Source organism: Acipenser ruthenus, chromosome 3 (genome assembly GCF_902713425.1).
Source record: "Acipenser ruthenus chromosome 3, fAciRut3.2 maternal haplotype, whole genome shotgun sequence".
NCBI classification, from domain to species: Eukaryota; Metazoa; Chordata; class Actinopteri; order Acipenseriformes; family Acipenseridae; genus Acipenser; species Acipenser ruthenus.
This window is the reverse complement of record NC_081191.1, coordinates 53,814,205-53,833,162: the sequence shown is the minus strand read 5'-3', so window position 1 is coordinate 53,833,162 and position 18,958 is coordinate 53,814,205. Positions and strand designations below refer to the sequence as shown.

The window sequence follows — 18,958 nt, the reverse complement described above, 5'->3', positions numbered from 1 at the left end:
TATTTCTTAGCAGACGCCCTTATCCAGGGCGACTGCAATTGCTAAATTTGATCAATTAATTGTATAATGTTGACGATGAGCAATGGTGTTAGATATGTTTCTAGTAGCTTTGTAATGATGCATTTTATAAAGTTTGTAATCGTATTCTAAGGTCAGAAACCACAATTATCAGAAACCGCATGTCAAATAAAGCAAGACAACGTCAAACACAACTTTAAAGCAAAACAATCACAACATAGTGGTCTAATACTAATCCTTACCGTTCAGTTTGTATTTGTAGGGCACCGCACCACAAGAAAATAATGTTTAAGTATTACGTATTTTCAACAAGTCAATTTTTGCTGAGTAGGCATAAATAACACTTCCATGATATTTGAACTCATACAGCGATGCTGATGAGAGCTGCTGACAAACAACCTCAGATCACATGCTTTCTCTCCACAGTCAGAGCTCGTAAACCAGCGCTGTCTGGCCATCCAGCATCCTCCCCACCCTACAATAGCTTGTATATTACCAGCAGAAATACAAAAAGCAAGGAATCACATGCGGTCTGTTTGGATTCTCCGTTTTTGTTATCTTTTAACAGCTGTACTCTGGTGAAAACATCGATCTGGTATAAATTCAGCGGTGTCATAATGTTTTGGGAGATTCGCAGAATACAATGGACACGGCTGTTTGCAATGGAAACATCTGGCCTTTTAAACACAAAGCGAGTCCAATAAGAAAATACTAGTACTAGTGCTGTGCACACAACGGACCAATGGGTTGGAAATGTTAAATTCGATCTCTACAATGTTGTAGCCGATTTCTCAACTGGAAATACCTTCTCCAAACCTGTGTAATCGAGACAGAATTCAAGAAACAGCGGTAGGTAAACAAAACTACCAGCTTTACAAGATGATCATGTTTCACTAACAGCACTTGAAATGTTTTCAATCCAGCCAGACTGAGCGCCTCCCTTCAGTTTGAGACACGATCCTTAAATGATGACTTATTCTTTGCCAAAGCAATGTGATCTTTTACACAGATCATGGCATGTTGGTTCTTTGTGTTTTCTACAAGACTGCCATTGAGGATCACTAAAGAAAATGGGGATCAAGTCCAGGAATGTTGGTAATGCTTCGGGGGAGCAAAAACACAAGAACGATGGGTTGTCGGGGGAGGTAGATAATAGCAATTTGGGGTTGGGGTGTGGGACTGATAAAGATGGAACCCTTTTGCTCATGGGTCCCGAAAAAGATGATTTTAAACGGGGTTCTCAGTGTCTGGGACTCTTGGCCAAAACGCCCCTGGGATACACGAGACCTGTAAAGAGGAATAATGTCACATACAGAAGAATTCAGAACTTGATTTACGACGCGCTTGAGAGACCTAGAGGATGGGCATTACTCTATCATGCTTTTGTGTAAGTAATTTCACTAACGCTTCTAAAATTGAACAATTTATTTATTCTTTTTTTTTTACCTGCTGTGCGTTTTAACAGTGTTGATTGATATATTGATGGGAGATTTGCCGTTGCCTAGAAATATTTTTTTGTGCTACAAATATCAATTGCGTTTTTTATTTCATTTCACAACAAAAAAAAACCATAATATTTGCACATTAGACCAGTAGTGGCCAACCGGATCGAAATTACTATTCTCTAGAAACAGAGTTGGTAGGCACTTCTCTAGCTGGAGCAGATTCAATTGTGTAAACTAAAGCAGGTGTAATTCATTATTTAAGCAGAACCAACAAGCATTACTAATTACACAGAACATTAACTTACCATCCTCTTGTACACTATGACCAAAAGTTTTCCGTCACCCCATAGGATTAACTAATTTAGTTTCTAAAGTTGAATGCAACCTGCTGAATAATGTTAGGTTAATCTTTGTAGTTTTCCAGATACTAAACGAAAAACAGACACACTGAAAAAGCAACATTTCAAAATGTTTGGTGTAATGGACTAAAGGCATCCATGTTTTACACTTTGAACGTGATTGATGAAGTCTACAAGTATTCAGTAATTAGCAGCACAGTTTTAAATAAGTGATGTATAATTCAGATCACATGTTTATCAACAATGTTTTTGCAAGTAGAGATTTGTTACTTTTCTTGGTTGAAGACTAGAGGGGAAATGACAGTGTGATGTAACAGGAAGTAGTTTGCAGTTTCATGTTAGAACATTAGTTATGTCTTAAATTGCAACATTCCCTGCTGCCTTAAGTTTACATAACAGTTGACTATTGTATAACAGTTCTTAATATGAACTATATAACCAGTAGAGGATAACCAAGTTAAGTGGGATATTCAAAGGCTGACAGGGATATTCAAAATCAGGCTGTCAGCAATTGTTCTGGGGTGTGGTACTGGCAAATTTCTGAAAAACAAGAATACTAGACATCCTGGTTTTAAAATTCTTGAGGATTAATTGTTGTATAATATTACTCACTATTACACTGGTAGAAATCCAGTGCCCACTCCATATTTCTTTTCTTTTTCTTTTTATTTTTTCTCTCTCTTTTCTTTACCTGCTTCCCTGGTAGTTTCAGCAGTAGGCAAACCTGGTCTGGAGTGCCTCAATCCTGCAGGTTTTGTAGGTATCTCTTAATCATCAATTGCTAAATACCTGGAACACATGGTAATTCTGACCAATTAAGCCAATTACGGAATCAGTTAGGGCTTGGGTAAAACAAAATCCAGAAGTGTCTGTGGCACTCCAGGACCAGGGTTGCCTACCCCTGATATATATAGAGACCATGTAATTTGCCCACAGTTTAGACCTGGTTTTTATATATCAATTGAAATGCAAATGTTAACCTCGTTGATGGTTTGCTAAATCACTACATTTGTATGTAAATGAGGACACTCCCCTAAAGTTCAGCCCATGTCCAGCACTAACGCTGACTTGCTGGGTGGGCACTAAAACACAGTTGCTAAATCCCATAGGTGGGCAAAGTCTGTTTGCCCACACGTGCACCTGATTTTGCTGTGCAAACTGTCCGCAGAAGTGTTTTGCGATTGCCTTAGGGTTTTGCGTACGTTGATAAATAGGACCCTTTGTGTTTTAGCGCTTGTAGTTTGGCAACCTTAAATCAGAAATTAAAACCCAATATAGCCGCAGAAATGCATTAAGTAACGGTGTGATGGGGTGCCCGCCCCCTTTTATGTATTTGTATTATTTGTATTGTAGTATTGAACAAAAGTTATTGTATTTCTTGCTCTTATTGTATTACTTGTATTGTAACACTTGAAATGTATTTGCTTACGATTGTAAGTCGCCCTGGATAAGGGCGTCTGCTAAGAAATAAATAATAATAATATATAATATTATTATTATTATTATTATTATTATTATTATTATTATTATAAATTGTGTTTGTGCGCGGACAGACGAAAGCCGTCCAACATTATTATTTAAATTCCCCATCCCTACTGTATAAACCTCTTGGGAATATGGCTGGAGCTTTAATAAGGCAATTATTTGATTAATGGGTAATTAAGGCTTCAGTCACAGAAAATAAAAGGACCCACCCTGGGCTCTAGAGAGAGAAAGTCGAGGAGTAGAGAACGGGAGCAAGGAGGTAAATGCTAATAGTAGAAAGAAACAAATGCTATACGCGCTGGCGCAAAACCAGCACGGTACTTGTTTTTCTATTAGAGTTATTATTTGTCTGTTTGGTTTGGCCAATGTGCCTTTTTCTTTGTTTTTGTAAAAGTGTTTTTGTTTTGTGTAAATCTTTCATTTTTAAATAAATGCGCTTTTTCATACCCCAGTACTGCCTCTCGTGTCTGTATCTTCTGGGTCTGTGACATCATCCACCTGCCATCTTTGTGACAAGCTGTTTCCAATGATATAATGTATTTTGTTGTGGAATGTATGTATGTATGTATATATATAGCTATTAATTATTTTAACGTGCGTTAATCACATTGCTGTGTCTTGAGCCTTTCAGCACACCGTACTTCAATCCCGGCTGCGGCAACATTGTATTGAGTGTCTGAGTGCAGTTATTGTTTAAATAGAAAGTTAGTCACTGAACCACATAATGGAGCAAAGCACTAAAAATGAATGGGATTTTCTTTCTGACGGGCTTACTGGACAGAAAGACGCTTACTTGTCTACTGTCAAAGTGAGTTCCAGTATCAAACACGAGTACATCTAGTCTGCTGCGTGCTGAACACACCTTCATCTCTCAAAATACACTAGCAGCTCTTTTGCTACAGAAAATAACATCAACAAATTAAACCCACCAGTTTCGACAGAAACGCAGGATCACTGCAAGCCCATATCAAGCTAAGTATGATAATACCATTTTTTTTTTAATGAGTTAGGCTGCGTTGCTCCTTTTTTTTTCTTTTTTTTTACGCTTAGTATGTAAAGCCTAACAATTGTTAGGTTACAGTTTTTGGATATGATGACTGTTTTTTTATGTTCTCTTCACAATTAACACTTAATTTCCTAGAAGTGCTTACTATAGCTACATACTTATAATTTTATTAAAAAAAAAAAAACAATTTATTTCAGTTCACAATCACATTTAAAAATAGATATCCATTGTATTCTGTTTTCTGATCTCTGTATGCTGCTGATCAAGCTTGAACCACACATTTTATTGTGTTGGTTTTATTTGTAATTTCTAAACTATTGCTCCTAATACATTTGGGTGGTGGTCTCAATGGGTAAATTTCCTGGTTAAATAAATACATAAATAAATACATTTTAAACAATTTTATTTACAGTTAAGGATAATAAAAACAATAGCATCCGTAATAAAACAAATTTAAATTCAGTGGATGTAGTAATTGTAACAATTTAATATGCGATTAATACCGAGATTAACTAAGATTTATTTTGGTGATAGTTTATATATATATATATGTTAGGACTTTACAGTATATATATATATATATATATATATATATATATATATATATATATATATATATATATATATATATATAAAGCCACATGCGCCCCCTAAAAAAGAATAAAACGTATAATAATAAATAATATTTTTAAAAAATGCCAATTACGACCCCTTTCTAAGTTAAATATTAGGATGTTAGAGCTGTGCAATTTTATGAGGATTTTAAATTAAACAATCAGATTTAAAATATCTTCTAACATTGAGGAGCTTCAAGATTTTGTCCGAGCCATGGTCTGTATTCCAAAATGTCTGAAAACGGCCCTTCTTATTGAAGTAGTCCAGACTAAGCAAAATATCACAAAGTACATTGCCAAATCTTATGTAAAACCTTTTAACCTTGAAATGTGTGAATAAATATAAGTGAAAAATGCAGTTGTTTTTATTAAAAATTGTTTTTATTTAAAAATATAGAAATTACAAGTGCATCAAAAAACACATTTTAATTCTCAGAGTAAAATTGTTTATTTCACGTACATTTTAAAATAAATAACAATAAAACTGCACAACATTAAAAAATGGCAAAAAATGAATTTGATAATTTACTATCTGTCAAAAATGAACACACCTCGGTTAGGCTCGAAGGTGATGCCGGTGTCGTAGGAAATAAGTTGACCGCGCAAGCACAGTAGGGCAAAAGTAGACAAAAGTAAGGTGGGACTACAGTTTGATTAAAGGGGAGGTTCACTGCATGTTTTTTTATTTTTATCTTGCCGTTTTATTTACTAGACTGTGTATGTTGGTGTGTGTTCGTGTGACCGTCTTTTCGTATGAACTTTAAAATGTGTGGTCGACGACTGCTCCTATGGTAAACTGTTTTAAACCTCTGTCTTTTTATGTTTCTATAACATCGATGTCAATCTGATGTAGTTTATGTGTGATCACGGAGATTTATTTATATATTAAATGATTTTACACATCAAAATGTTGGCAATCTTTAATCAAAATTAAAATGTTTCAGTAATATAATCTAATGACATTCTGCATCCATAATATTAGTACGACGAGGTCGTATTTTTACATTTTAATATTAGTATAGCTATAACTTATTTAGACATGGCAAAACGTAGGCCTACCACTGCCAGTTAAAATAAAATAGGATATGCAGTACATTGTTTTGTCTGCATGTCTTAAACATTAACATTTATTGTTACACATACAATTGTGTATTTAAAAAAAAAAGGTTCTAGGTTTAGGGGGTCGTGTGTCGTGGGAATTTAAATTGCAGTAATTATTATTATTTATTTCTTAGCAGACGCCCTTATCCAGGGCGACTTACAATCGTAAGCAAATACATTTCAAGTATCACAGTACAAGTAATAATACAATTAAGAGCAAGATAAATACAATGACTTTGGTTCAAGCAAGTACAAGTGTGACAAAATACAATTCAATAATACAGCAGATAACAGTGTCAGTGATAGTTACATCAGGATATGATTAAATACAAAATACTACAGATTAAACACTTGGCAGATTACAGTACTCTGAAGTACAGGATTAAATGCAGTAAAATAGGGGGCAGATAAGAGCAAGTAAAGCGCATTTAAGGAAGGGTGATAAGTGTCCCAGGGGAAAAACAGAGGAGTTCTACAGGTGCTGTCTGAAGAGGTGAGTCTTAAGGAGGCGCCGGAATGTGGTCAGGGATTGGGCAGTCCTGACATCTGTAAGAAGGTCATTCCACCACTGCGGAGTGAGGGTGGAGAAGGAGCGGGCTCTGGAGGCAGGGGAGCATAGAGGAGGTAGAGCCAGTCTTCTAGTGCAGGCGGAGCGGAGAGGTCGAGTGGGGGTGTAGGGAGAGATGAGGGTCTGGTGGTAGCTGGGTGCAGTCTGGTCAAGGCATCTGTAGGCTAGTACAAGAGTCTTGAACTGGATGCGAGCGGTAATCGGGAGCCAGTGGAGTGAGCGGAGCAGTGGAGTTGTGTGGGAGAAGCGAGGCAGAGAGAACACCAGGCGGGCAGCGGAGTTCTGGATGAGCTGGAGCGGATGGGTGGTGGACGCAGGGAGGCCAGCCAGGATGGAGTTGCAGTAGTCTAGGCAGGAGAGTACCAGGGCCTGGACCATGAGCTGGGTGGCGTAGTTGGTGAGGAAGGATTGGATTCTTCGGATGTTGCTCAGGAAGAATCGGCAAGTGCGTGCCAGAGTGGAGATGTGCTGGGAATAAGAGAGGCAGGGGTCCAGGGTGACTCTGAGGTTCTTAGCGGAGGAAGAGGGAGAGAGTGTGGTAGATTCCAGAGGAATAGAGATAGAGAGATCAGAGGAGGGGGAGGAGGAAGAGGGAAAGAAAAGGAGGTCAGATTTAGAGAGGTTGAGTTTGAGGTGATGCGAGTGCATCCAAGAGGAAATAGCAGACAGACAGGTAGAGATACGGGAGGGGATGGTGGAGTCAGAGGTGGGGAAGGAGAGGAAAATCTGAGCATCATCAGCATAGAAATGGTATGAGAAACCATAGGATGCGATGAGGGGGCCCAGGGAGCGGGTGTAGAGAGAGAACAGGAGAGGACCCAAGACTGACCCTTGGGGGACTCCTGTTAAGAGAGGGCGAGGTGTGGAGGTTGCTCCTTGCCAGGTTACCTGGCAAGTGCAGTTGGAGAGGTAGGAGGAGAACCAGGCCAGAGCAGTGCCAGAGATCCCCAGGTCAGCAAGAGATGATAGTAGAATAGAGTGATCAACAGTGTCAAAGGCAGCAGAGAGGTCGAGGAGAATTAGGACAGAGGAGAGAGAGGCAGCTCAGGCAGACTTTAGTGAGTTGGTGACAGACAGGAGGGCGGTTTCAGTGGAGTGAGCAGAGCGGAATCCAGATTGGAGAGGGTCGAGCAGAGAGTGGTTGGACAGGAAAGCAGAGAGCTGGCGGTGTACAGTCCGCGCAAGGGTTTTGGAGAGGAAGGGTAGGAGGGAGACAGTAATATATAGTATTACTATGGGATAAGATTTGTACCGTGTTAAAAAAGGACCCTGTCAATTCCTCTCATACAGAAATGAAAAACATATGCCTAGGTAGATATGATTGCTAGTTATATGTCTTACATGGTTGTTGCACTACAGGAATTTACCATTTTTAAATCCTACTGATATAGAGTCGACTACAATATACTGTATGATCTCTCTTTCTTACAATGGCTGTCTTGGTTGGTATTGAACTACAGGTATTTAACACGGTTTTTAACTAATTCATGTATTGTTTCTTCCCAAACTTGTAAATGAAATACATGCATGATGATAACCAGTCTCCTGGTTATCTGTATGTAAAAATAAATGAAACAACAAAGTGCGTAATACAAAATAATAATACTGTATAAGCAATATTTTTCAAGTAAATCATGTGATTGATGTGCACTGTGGCCTAGTTAGTAATCGCAGCATGGAGCTCAATTTTTTACATGACTGAAAATCATGCTTTAACTTCTGGACAATCGCTCGCATACCTGATGTCCATACTGTAGTGCTTCCCAAAACAAAAACACCTCCAGAAATGCAAAATAACGTTAATACGTAACACATTTTACTAGTTAACGTTTGTTCCACAAACAGAAATACACAATCAGAAATGTACAATCATACAATTCATTTAAAATTATTTAATATATATATTACAGCAATATTCACATTCCCTTATCTAGCGTAATATTGTCGAATATATCCGATCTACATGTTAATGTAAATTATACGTACAAAAGTAATTTTAAATTATGCATTTTTGTTAGCTATATCAGATCTAAAGCGATATTTACATCATCTTATCTAGCAGCATACTGCCGAATAAATCCAATCTACTAATTGATATAAATTATACTTACAAAATTCATTTTAAATTATTTATTGTTCATTAATATATCCGATCAACTTATTTCCTGGTTTGATCTACTTATTTCCTAGCCTTGGCTCGTTTACATTAGAAACAATGGAACCTCCCCTTTAAATTCTAGAGCTTGATCAGCTTATTTCCCGATCAACTTATTTCCTGGGACACCGGTGTCCCTGCACTCAATCCAGCCCAGCCAACTTACCTTGGCTTCCATTCCTTTTCATTCCTCTTCAACCAAATCCATCTGCTAGTAGCTTTTTGATACTATTTGTTAGCAACACGATGTTGATCAGCATCCCGAGAGTGGCAATTTTGGAAGCAAGGCCGTTTGCGAATCATACAAAGAGGTTTCCCATTGCATTCACGGGCGAAGCATGCATACAAAGTCTGGCATATAAATACATGTACTGTATTACTGTATTCATTTTGCATTATGAAGAGAAAATCATATTTATATACAGAAGTTATATAATTAAATATAACCACGAATAGCAAATCAACAATAACAAAACAAAAAAAAATCTAACGAATTATATGGTGATAAAGCAGTAAATGCAACAATAATGAGGTAATGCAATAAATATGGCCACCAATGTAAGCAAGCAAACAAACAAATAAATAAATAAAGGTGATCTAGTGTGATGTACATACAGTTAATATAGTGTGGTGTACGTATGTCTGATCCTCCTGCAAGAAAAAAATAAAAAAGAGAAAAAATATCAAGTTCTTATTTTAGAGCTACACTGTGCATTGAATTATGTTTAGGAGATACTTACCTTCAAAATCATCCATATATTAGCTGCCTATGCTGCTCCCTTGTGGATGAATCCCTTCTGGTATTTTCTGAGTAAAACTACAACATAAGAACAAATCTTCTGGTGCTTTCTGAGCAAAACTACAAAATACGCGCTGGTAGACACGTCTTCTGGGTATGAAGTTTTAGAAGTGTATCGGCAAATTTGGCATGTAGGGATACAATTTCTTTGTTCCTAGTGCATAGCTTTATCCAATGACAAGGCTCAGAAAGACTGATTTGATAGTCGCACAACTTATTATTGCCATGAGACAACCCGGAAACGAGATAGCATTATCTGGATATAAGTCCTGAAATTAGAACGGTCTGGCGCCTAGGGGCTAAACTGTTAGATTTATGCAGTTGGTGCAGAGAACCTAGTAACAGGACCTCAGTCTTATCACTGTTCAATAGCAAAAAATTTTGTTGCATCCAAAGTTAATTAGTAAGCACAGAAACAGCCACTTCAATGTCAGGTTTAGTTTGGAAGTAAATCTGAGTGTCACCAGCGTAGAGATGGAAATTCACGCCATGATGTCAAAGAATTTGACCAAGTGGGAATATATATAACATATATATATAATAAAAGAAGCTCCAATCTGGAGTCCTGGGGAACCCCCGAGGAAACCATCCCAGTAACGGACCTAAACTCACCCAAAGAGACAAAATGCTTTCTATCAGAGAAATAAGAGCTGATCCAACTAAGAATAGTGTCAGAAATGCTAAATAGGCTCTCTAAGCGAGCAAGTAGAATGTTATGGTTTATGGTATTAAAAGCAACATTAAGGTCCAGTAAAACTAATATAGAAAGAGCACCTTAAAGCCATCAAAAGATCATTTACAACCTTGACAAGGGCTTTCAGTACTATGAAGTTTCATAGAGTTTATTTATTGAAAGGTGATTATTCAATTGTTGTGTCACAATACATTCCAAAGTTTTAGACAAATTTGATATAGGCCTATGTGGCAAAGTGGCTTCCCGTGCACAGGTGTAGTTGGTGCAGTGCTCAGGAGTAACACACACAAGACAGTGAAAGTTCAATAAAACAGCTTCTTTATTTGGCTGGGTTGTGTGTCAACAACACTTAAATAATAAGCATGGGCGCTACATAGCAATGTGTATCGCTCTGTGCAAAACAAGGATTTCAGTCCCGAAACAATAAGACACTAATAATTAACACACAACACAGACACGGTCACTTATTCCGATAGTGAGTGCAGGTGTGGTGAAAGACAAACAGTTTGTGAAACAGTGGTGTAGTGTAGTCCAGGTTTAGTGCTGGCTTGTAGCTACAGCTCCTGGCTAGTGCTTAGCTGTCCAACAAAGACAAATGACAAACAGTTAGCACAATAAACAAAAAAAACACGAAACATTCACGATAATTAATTACTTCCGTTTCCTTAACGGGTCCTTTCAGTAACCACATCAAAAGGAACAGATTATTGGAATAGATCCAATCCATGACTGACACATCGCATACCGTAGTAGGGCGATGACTTCTGCTACTGTGACTCCGCCCCATTCCTGGATGGCCCGCTTCTGACTGACCCTGGAATGAACTGTTCAACCATCCAGTACGAGACACACTGTTCCTGTTACACAGCGCCCTCACAGGTCAGGAGGGAGATTGTTGACTTGGAATAATTCGCTCTCTGTCAGAGTGGAGCCGAAGGAACACTTGGCTGAATTTATTTTACCCATTACACCCCCCTCTTGGGAAAAGTAATCTGCATTTTGATGACTTTCCCTGCACGGTGTGTCATAAAATACATGAAGGGTTGCAGCGCCATATACCACCGAGTTATCCAGGCATTGCTATCCTTCATCGTGCTTAACCATCTGAGTGGGGCGTGGTCAGTGACAAGATTGAATGAATGACCCAAGAGGTAGTAGCGTAAGGTCTGTGTGGCCCATTTAATGGCCAGACATTCCTTCTCTATCATGGAGTAGTTACGCTCCCGGGGGAGCATCTTTTTACTTATATAGAGGATGGGGTGTTCTACTTCGTCGATCTGCTGGGACAAGACTGCCCCCAGACCAACATCCGAAGCGTCGGTGTTGAGGACGAATTCCTTATCAAAATCTAGTGTGATACAGGTAGGGGCTTGTTTGCTTATGATATCAAATGCTTCCTGACATTCTCCTGTCCATCTAATTGAATTTGGTGCGCTCTTTTTTTTTAATTTAGTAGTCGCCAATTGTTTTTATAATTTTCTCCCAATTTGGAATAACCAATTATTTTTAGGCTCAGCTCACTGCTACCACCCTCACGATGACTCAGGAGCAGCGAAGACGAACACATGCTGTCCTCCGAAGCGTGTACCATCAGCAGACCGCTTCCTTTTCACACTGCAGGCCCACCATGCAGCCACCTCAGAGCTACAGCGTCGGAGGACAACGCAGCTCTGGGCAGCTTACAAGCAAACTTACTGGCAAGCGTGCAGGCACCCGGTCAGACCACAGGGGTTGCTGGTGCACGGTGAGCCGAGGACACCCTTGCCGACCTAAACCCTCCCTCCCCTGGGCGGCGCTCAGTCAGTTGTGCGCCGCCCCCTGGGAGCTCCAGTTCACGGTCGGCACTGGAATAGAACCACTGCCGACCGTCGAACCGCCGACGTCCAGGCTATAGGGCGCATCCTGCACTCCACGTGGAGCGCCTTTACCGGATGCACCACTCAGGAGCCCCCTGGTGTGCTCTTTTTAGTGAGGTTTACTAGAGGTTTGACCAATGTGGCATACTCGGGGATAAATCGTAGGTAATAACCGGCAAACCCCAAAAGAGACCTCACCTGGGACTTGGTTTTCGGGATTACCGCGTCCATCAAAGCCTGGACTTTGGAGACGGGTTTCTCCTGCCCATGTCTCATAATAAATCCTAAATATTGCAATTCTATTTTGGCAAATGCACTTTTACCCAAGTTGGCTGTCAGCTGGGCTACCCTCAGACTGCAGGATGGCTGCAAGCCTAGCCAGATGCTCTGGCCAGGTGGATCTGTAGATAACCACATCATCAATATACGCTGCCGCATATTCACGATGTGGGCGTAAGACCTGGTCCATTAGTCTGTGAAAGGCAGCGGGCGCACCATTTACCCAATCGGGTAGAAAATGCAGTTTTCTCACGTGATCTGTGGGTTAAGGGGATCTGCCAGTATCCCTTCGTCAAGTCCAAGGTTGAGATGAACTTTGCCGTTCCCATTCAGTCGATAAGCTCATCGACCCGAGGCATGGGGTATGCATCGAACTTGGCAATAGCGTCTACCTTACAGAAATCAACGCAGAAGTGGTTGGTGCTGTCCTTTTTGGTGACTATCAAAATTGGACTGCACCACTCACTCCTGGAAGGATCAATCACCCCAAGTTCGAGCATTGCCCGCAACTCTTTGCTAATGCTATTTCATTGACTTTCTGGGATCTGGTAAGGTCTCTCTCAAACCATGGTACCTGGGAGAGTGATAATGTCATATTCAACAAGGTTAGTTCTGCCGGGCACGTCAGAAAAAACATCCTTGAACTCTTCAATTACCCTACACAGATCTTTCTGCTGATCTGGGAGCAACTGTCCCCCCATCGGAATGTTCTGTATGCTAGGGGCCTCTATACAGGGTCCAAAATCATCCTCTACCTCACCTGGGGCTATAAATAAGGCCTCACTTGCCTGCCAGGGCTTCAGTAAATTGACATGGTAAATGTCCTGCTCATTGCTGCGATCGGGCTGCCGAATTTCATAATTCACTTTCCCTATAGCCCGAATCACCTCATATGGCCCCTGCCATTTAGCATACAGTTCGGATTCTGATGTGGGAAGAAGCAGCATTACCTTGTCTCCTGGCCGAAATGTCCGAATACCTGCATTTTTTTTAACATCAAATTTTTATTTGTTCTTCAGGATTGACATACAGAATTGAATAACACAGTAGATTATAGATCCCCTCCCCCGGCAACATGTCAACTTCCCTATACCCATAGATATAGCAAAAAAAAAAAAAAGAAAAAAAGGATGAAAAATACATCATACAACCAAAGCGCATATAGCTCATTCAAACTGTTGCAGAGTCCAACAGCAAGGATACTTTAGCTGCTGCTTCCCCCATGTTTCCAGGGTGGATGACTTGGCTTTATTTATTCAGGCTGTAGAAAGTTCCAACAGAATAATCTCTTTAGAATTAAACAGCCATTGTCACAAAGGTAACTGGTGAAGGGGGAGCCATCATTTTTTTTGCTGCCGTTAGACCAGCCAGCCAATTTTATGTTGGCATTCAGATAAATGAAGATCAGCGTCATCATTCAGTAGCAAATGTAGTGGTTCTAAAGGTAAGTCCCTGCTGATGAGATTAGATAAAGGGGAAGTCACCCAAACACAAAAACATCTGGGCATTCCCATAAAACATGTAATAAGGTACCAGGAACACCAAGAGAGCAAAGCCAAGATTGTTGATTGGGAATAATACCCTAAGGAAGCTTCTACGGGGGGTTAAATAAGATCTATGGCAAATATTGAAATTAATTAACTAGTGATTAGGGTTTTTTGAAGCTCCAAATACGTTGTCCGAAACTGTTTCCCATTCAATTGGTCTATCAACTATAGCCAAATCTCTTTCCCATAAAACAGTTAAGCACAAAGACTTGTAAGAGGCTTTAAGTAAATACAAATAAATCTCAGAGACCATCCCCCTAGAGGAGCCCCCTGTGGAAATTCATTTTATCATAGGGTGTAGTTGTAGTTCGGACCCCCAGGGAACCCCATAAGCTCGCAGGGCAGATAGATGTCTTAGATAGAAAAAAAGAAGAAACAGGTAAATCAAAAAATGAACAAAATAATTATTTCTCGCAATTGTTTGTACGGAGAGGGATAAATGTTAATGCCCAAATAAGTAAACTGCTTTCTTACAGGAATGACTGGTGGCAATTGGACCCTGCCAGCTGCAGATTTAGACCAATTAATTTTGTAATCAGATCAGGCACTAAATTCACCACAAGCTGACAGAATTGAGAGGAGAGAGTGTTGAATATCAGCGACATAGAGCAGAATATCATCAGCATACAGGGAAATGGCATGCTTTGACTGTTTAAATTCAGTAGAGGGCAAATAAAAGCTGGGAAAGTGGGCAGCCCTGTATGGTACCTCTATGAATAGTGAAGATTTCACAGTGAGTAGTACCAGTTGATACTATGGCAGAGGGGTTGGCATACATAATACGTATCATATTAATAACATTTGCTCCTAGATCAAAGCCATAAATAGGCCCATTCAAGAAGATCAAATGCTTTCTTCGCATCCAAAGATAGTACAGCACAGGGAATGTTCAAGTTTGTAGCTTCGTTGATTACATGTAGTAAACTGCATATTATCTGAAGCAAGACGTCCCTTCATAAAACCAGTTTGATCGGGGTGTATAAGCCCATTCATAAACCTCTCAAGATGCATAGCCAAGTGTGATGGGGTGCCCGCCCCTTATTAATTTATATTGTTTTGGATCGGCAGGGAGGGGGTTAAATTCCTCCCTGCCAAAATACATGTGAGAATGTGAGAACAAACTATAAAAGTCAGGAGAGATCCTTTGTCAGGGAAGAGAGCTAAGAGGAGGAAGGTGAAACAATACTGTGAGTACAAGAAAGACGATTGCTACCAACTGTGAGACCTTGTAGGTACTCGTTCTAGAAGATTACTTGTGTTCTGTTCTGTTTTACTTTGGCCCCTGTGCCATTTGTTTTCTAAGTATTTTGTTTTGTTTAAACTGTTTGTTTTGTTTAATAAAATAACTGAGCGCCGTAGCGTTTCAGTTTGCCCCGCCATTACTTGTTTTGAGTCTGTGTTTCTGGTCTGATGTCATCCTCTGCAAAGCCTTCTGTTCACAGCTGGTGTCAGAACCGGGTTGACAGTGCCGCCAAGCGTCAGACCAGAAATACTGTGGTTTTTTTTTCAAAAAAAGTGTTTTTTGTTTTGTTTTGGGAAAATAATAATAATAATAATAATGGGAAGAAGTGGACGGAGGAAGCAGCAGCAGCAAGTGCAGCAGGAAGTGCATCAGCAACAGCACGGGGCTGGTCCTAAGTCCCACCGGGTCTCTGCTATGCTGGACGTCTGCCTCACCTGTCTGAAAGGTGAGGAATGGTGCTTTGCCGTTGGTGAGGTCGGGCACATAGCACCTGACCAACCCCCTCCATGGCAGGTGAGGGAGGAGCCTGAACGTCCTGCGCCCATGTGGGAGGAGGATTGCCCAGAGCAGGAACCAGAGAATGAGGAGTCGGTACGTCCCCGGCCAAAGAGGGGGGACGCCGAGCGTCCACAGCCCAAGGCTCCACTAGCAGGGGAAGAATACCTGCTGGTTTCACCTCCACCACCACCATCATCCGAGGGAGAGGAGCCATCGCTGCAGTCTCCAGCGCTAGACGGAGAGGTCCCACCACTGGTTCCAGTGCCAGGAGCAGAGCAGCAGGAGCTGCCTCTGTCTCCACCACCTCCATCGCTAGGAGCAGATCAGCAGGAGCTGCATCTGCCTCCCCCACCTCCACTGTCAGGAGCAGAGCAGCAGGAGCTGCCTCTGCCTCCGCCAGCTCCACCAGCAGAAGGTGAATACCTGCTGGTTCTGCCTCCATCAAGGTGGGAGGACAGCTTACCGCTCCCACCTCCACCAACAGAGGGTGACTACCTGCTGGTTCCACCTCCACCGCCATGGGAAGGACTGCTCCTGCCCTGTCTCGCTCCACCCAAAGATGCCTGCCTCGCTTCGCCCAAGGATGCCTGCCTCGCCTGCTGTTCCTCATTGCCTGGGGTTGCCTGCTGCTCTGCATCGCCTGGGGTTGCCTGCTGCTCCGCTTCGCCTGGGGTTGCTGCCGGCTCTGCTTCGCCTGGGGTCGCCGCCGGCTCTGCTTCGCCTGGGAAGCTGCCGACCATGAAGAAGACATCCATGATCCTGTTTCTGACACCACATGTGGCAAAGTGGCTTGCCGTGCACAGGTGTAGTTGGTGCAGTGCTCAGGAGTAACACACACAAGACAGTGAAAGTTCAATAAAACAGCTTCTTTATTTGGCTGGGTTGTATGTCAACAACACTTAAATAATAAGCACAGGCACTACACAGCAATGTGTATCACTCCAAATGTACAAAACCAGGGTTTCAGACCCGAAATAATAAGACACTAATAACTAACACACAACACAGACACGGTCACTTCTCCAGATAGTGAGTGCTCTTGTGCAGGTGTGGTGAAAGACAAAGAGTTCATGAAACAGTGGTCTAGTGTAGTCTGGGTTTAGTGCTGGCTTGTAGTGCTTAGCCGTCTAACAAAGACAAATGACAAATAGTTAGCACATCAAACAAACAAAACACGAAACATTCACGATAATTAATTACTTCCATTTCCTTAATGGGTCCTTTCAGTAACCACATCAAAAGGAACAGATTACCGCTCACGTCCCCTAAAATACCCTTAGTCACACTCCCTCCGATAGCTAGTTCAATCATGTCTCCGTCAATCCATGACTGACACATCGCTTACCGTACTAGGGTGATGACTTCTGGTACCGTGACTCTGCCCCCTTCCTGGATGGCCAGCTTCTGACTGACCCTGGAATGAACTGCCCAACCTTCCAGTACGAGTCACATTGTTCCTGTTACACAGCGCCCTCACAGGTTGGGAGGGAGATTGTTGACTTGGATTCATTCTATCTCTGTCGCAGCCTATAATTACCCAAATTGTCAGTGACTTGGTTTGTTTTTTCAGCACTGGTATGACTGCAGCAATTTTAAATGTTGAAGGCACAACTCCAGAGCTCAAGGACTCATTGATGATATTAATCACTAATGGGCAAAGAGCCGAAAAGCAGGAAAGAATTAGAAAAGTAGGAATGAGGTCTAACAAGCAAGTAGTTAAATTTTTTTTATCAATTCAGCCAGGCTTATGGAAGTAACCTGGACAAAATGAAAAAAGGGAATACCAATAAACTGGAAGTTGACGTGTAATGTTATCAATCTTGGTGACGAAAAATTCTAAAAAATGATTACATAGATTTTGAGAAGATTAAAGTTGATAACGACCGACTTATAGTGGAAAACAGAAGCCTCGGGTTACCATGGCCATTCTCAATAAGTCTACAAAAATAAGTGGATCTGGCTGAGGCAATAGCATCCCTATATTCACATAGTTAACCCGGAGTCCATCCACTTACGCTCAAGCTTACAACAAGCTGCCTTCATAGAGCGCAGCTGTTCCGTATACCAGGGAGAACAGCGTGTATAGGAGACAGGTCGTGTTTTATCAGGGGCTGCATTATTAAGAATGGTAGTCAGGGTGTTATTGTAAAGCTGAACCATATCCTCAAAAGGGTCCACCAAGGAGACACAAGGAAGAGTGGAAACCATGGTATCAGTTAACCTGGCGTGGTCAATTGTCTTCAAGTTACAAAAAGTAATTCATTGTTTGGGATTAGATGAGAGGAAAGGGAGTTCCAAATCGAACAACATGGCCATGTGATCAAAGATATGTGAGTCAAGAATCTACAAATTAGAAGCTGGTGGGCCACTAGTGATAACTAAGTCGAAAGTGTGGCCCTTATTCTGAGTAGGGGCATTGACTAGCTGGGAGAGGCCAAAACAGTCCAAGAGTGCCAACAATTTGACTGCCAGAAGGGACTGTTGGAAATCAATATAAATATTAAAATCACCCAAAATTAAAATCCAGTTAAATTTAGGACACAATAGAGATAAAAGATCAGCAAATTCAGTGAGAAAGGAATAATTATGCTTTGGAGATTGGTAAATAAGAACCATAACCAGTGGCTGGGTAGAGGTCATTTTAAAAAACAGACACTCAATTGAATTAAAAACAGGGACAGGAAAAGTAGTTAAGTTGAAATCTAAATTATACACAACTGCCAACCCACCATCACAGCCTGAATAGCGGGATTTTTCAATTAAGCTAAAGCCAGGAATGACAGCATAGCTTAACAAGAGGCAGTCATTGTGTTGGTGCCAGGTTTCAGTTATAAATAAAAAATCAGTTTATCTGTGATAAACCACTCAATAACAAAACCTTATTATTTAAAGTGCGGGTGTTAAATAATGCTAGTTTGACTGGTCTGGATAGTAAAGAGTGATTGGTGTTAAAGCAGTCTCTGATCTCGGTAGTCTGCGTAGGCATCTATAGTCAATACCAGAACGAGAGGCAATAACATGCCGCCAGCTGGACCATGTAGTAAAAACATTACTTGTAGAAGTAGAAAAAAGACAGCGCCCGAAACTTCGGTGCAGATATCTTGGACTGTGCAGGAGCTCATGCTCTCGGTAGATATTTATTACATATTTTGAAAGAGACAACTAGAGTAATTTAATAACGGGGCAGCAGTGTGGAGTAGTGGTTAAGGCTCTGGACTCTTGACCGGAGGGTCGTGGGTTCAATCCCAGGTGGGGGACACTGCTGCTGTACCCTTGAGCAAGGTACTTTAC

General features: G+C 41.1%; 1 protein-coding gene across 1 annotated transcript in view; it reads left to right on the top strand.

The window, feature by feature from the left end:
• The first annotated feature begins 370 nt into the window (after positions 1-370).
• LOC117435285 (potassium voltage-gated channel subfamily KQT member 3-like) overlaps positions 371-18,958 on the top strand; it is a 159,658-nt gene continuing 141,070 nt past the window's right edge. The window contains exon 1 of the mRNA XM_034058333.3: positions 371-1,405. Within this exon, the coding sequence (XP_033914224.3) occupies positions 1,089-1,405 (317 nt within the window). The 5' untranslated portion in view covers positions 371-1,088. The remainder of the gene's footprint in view (positions 1,406-18,958) is intronic.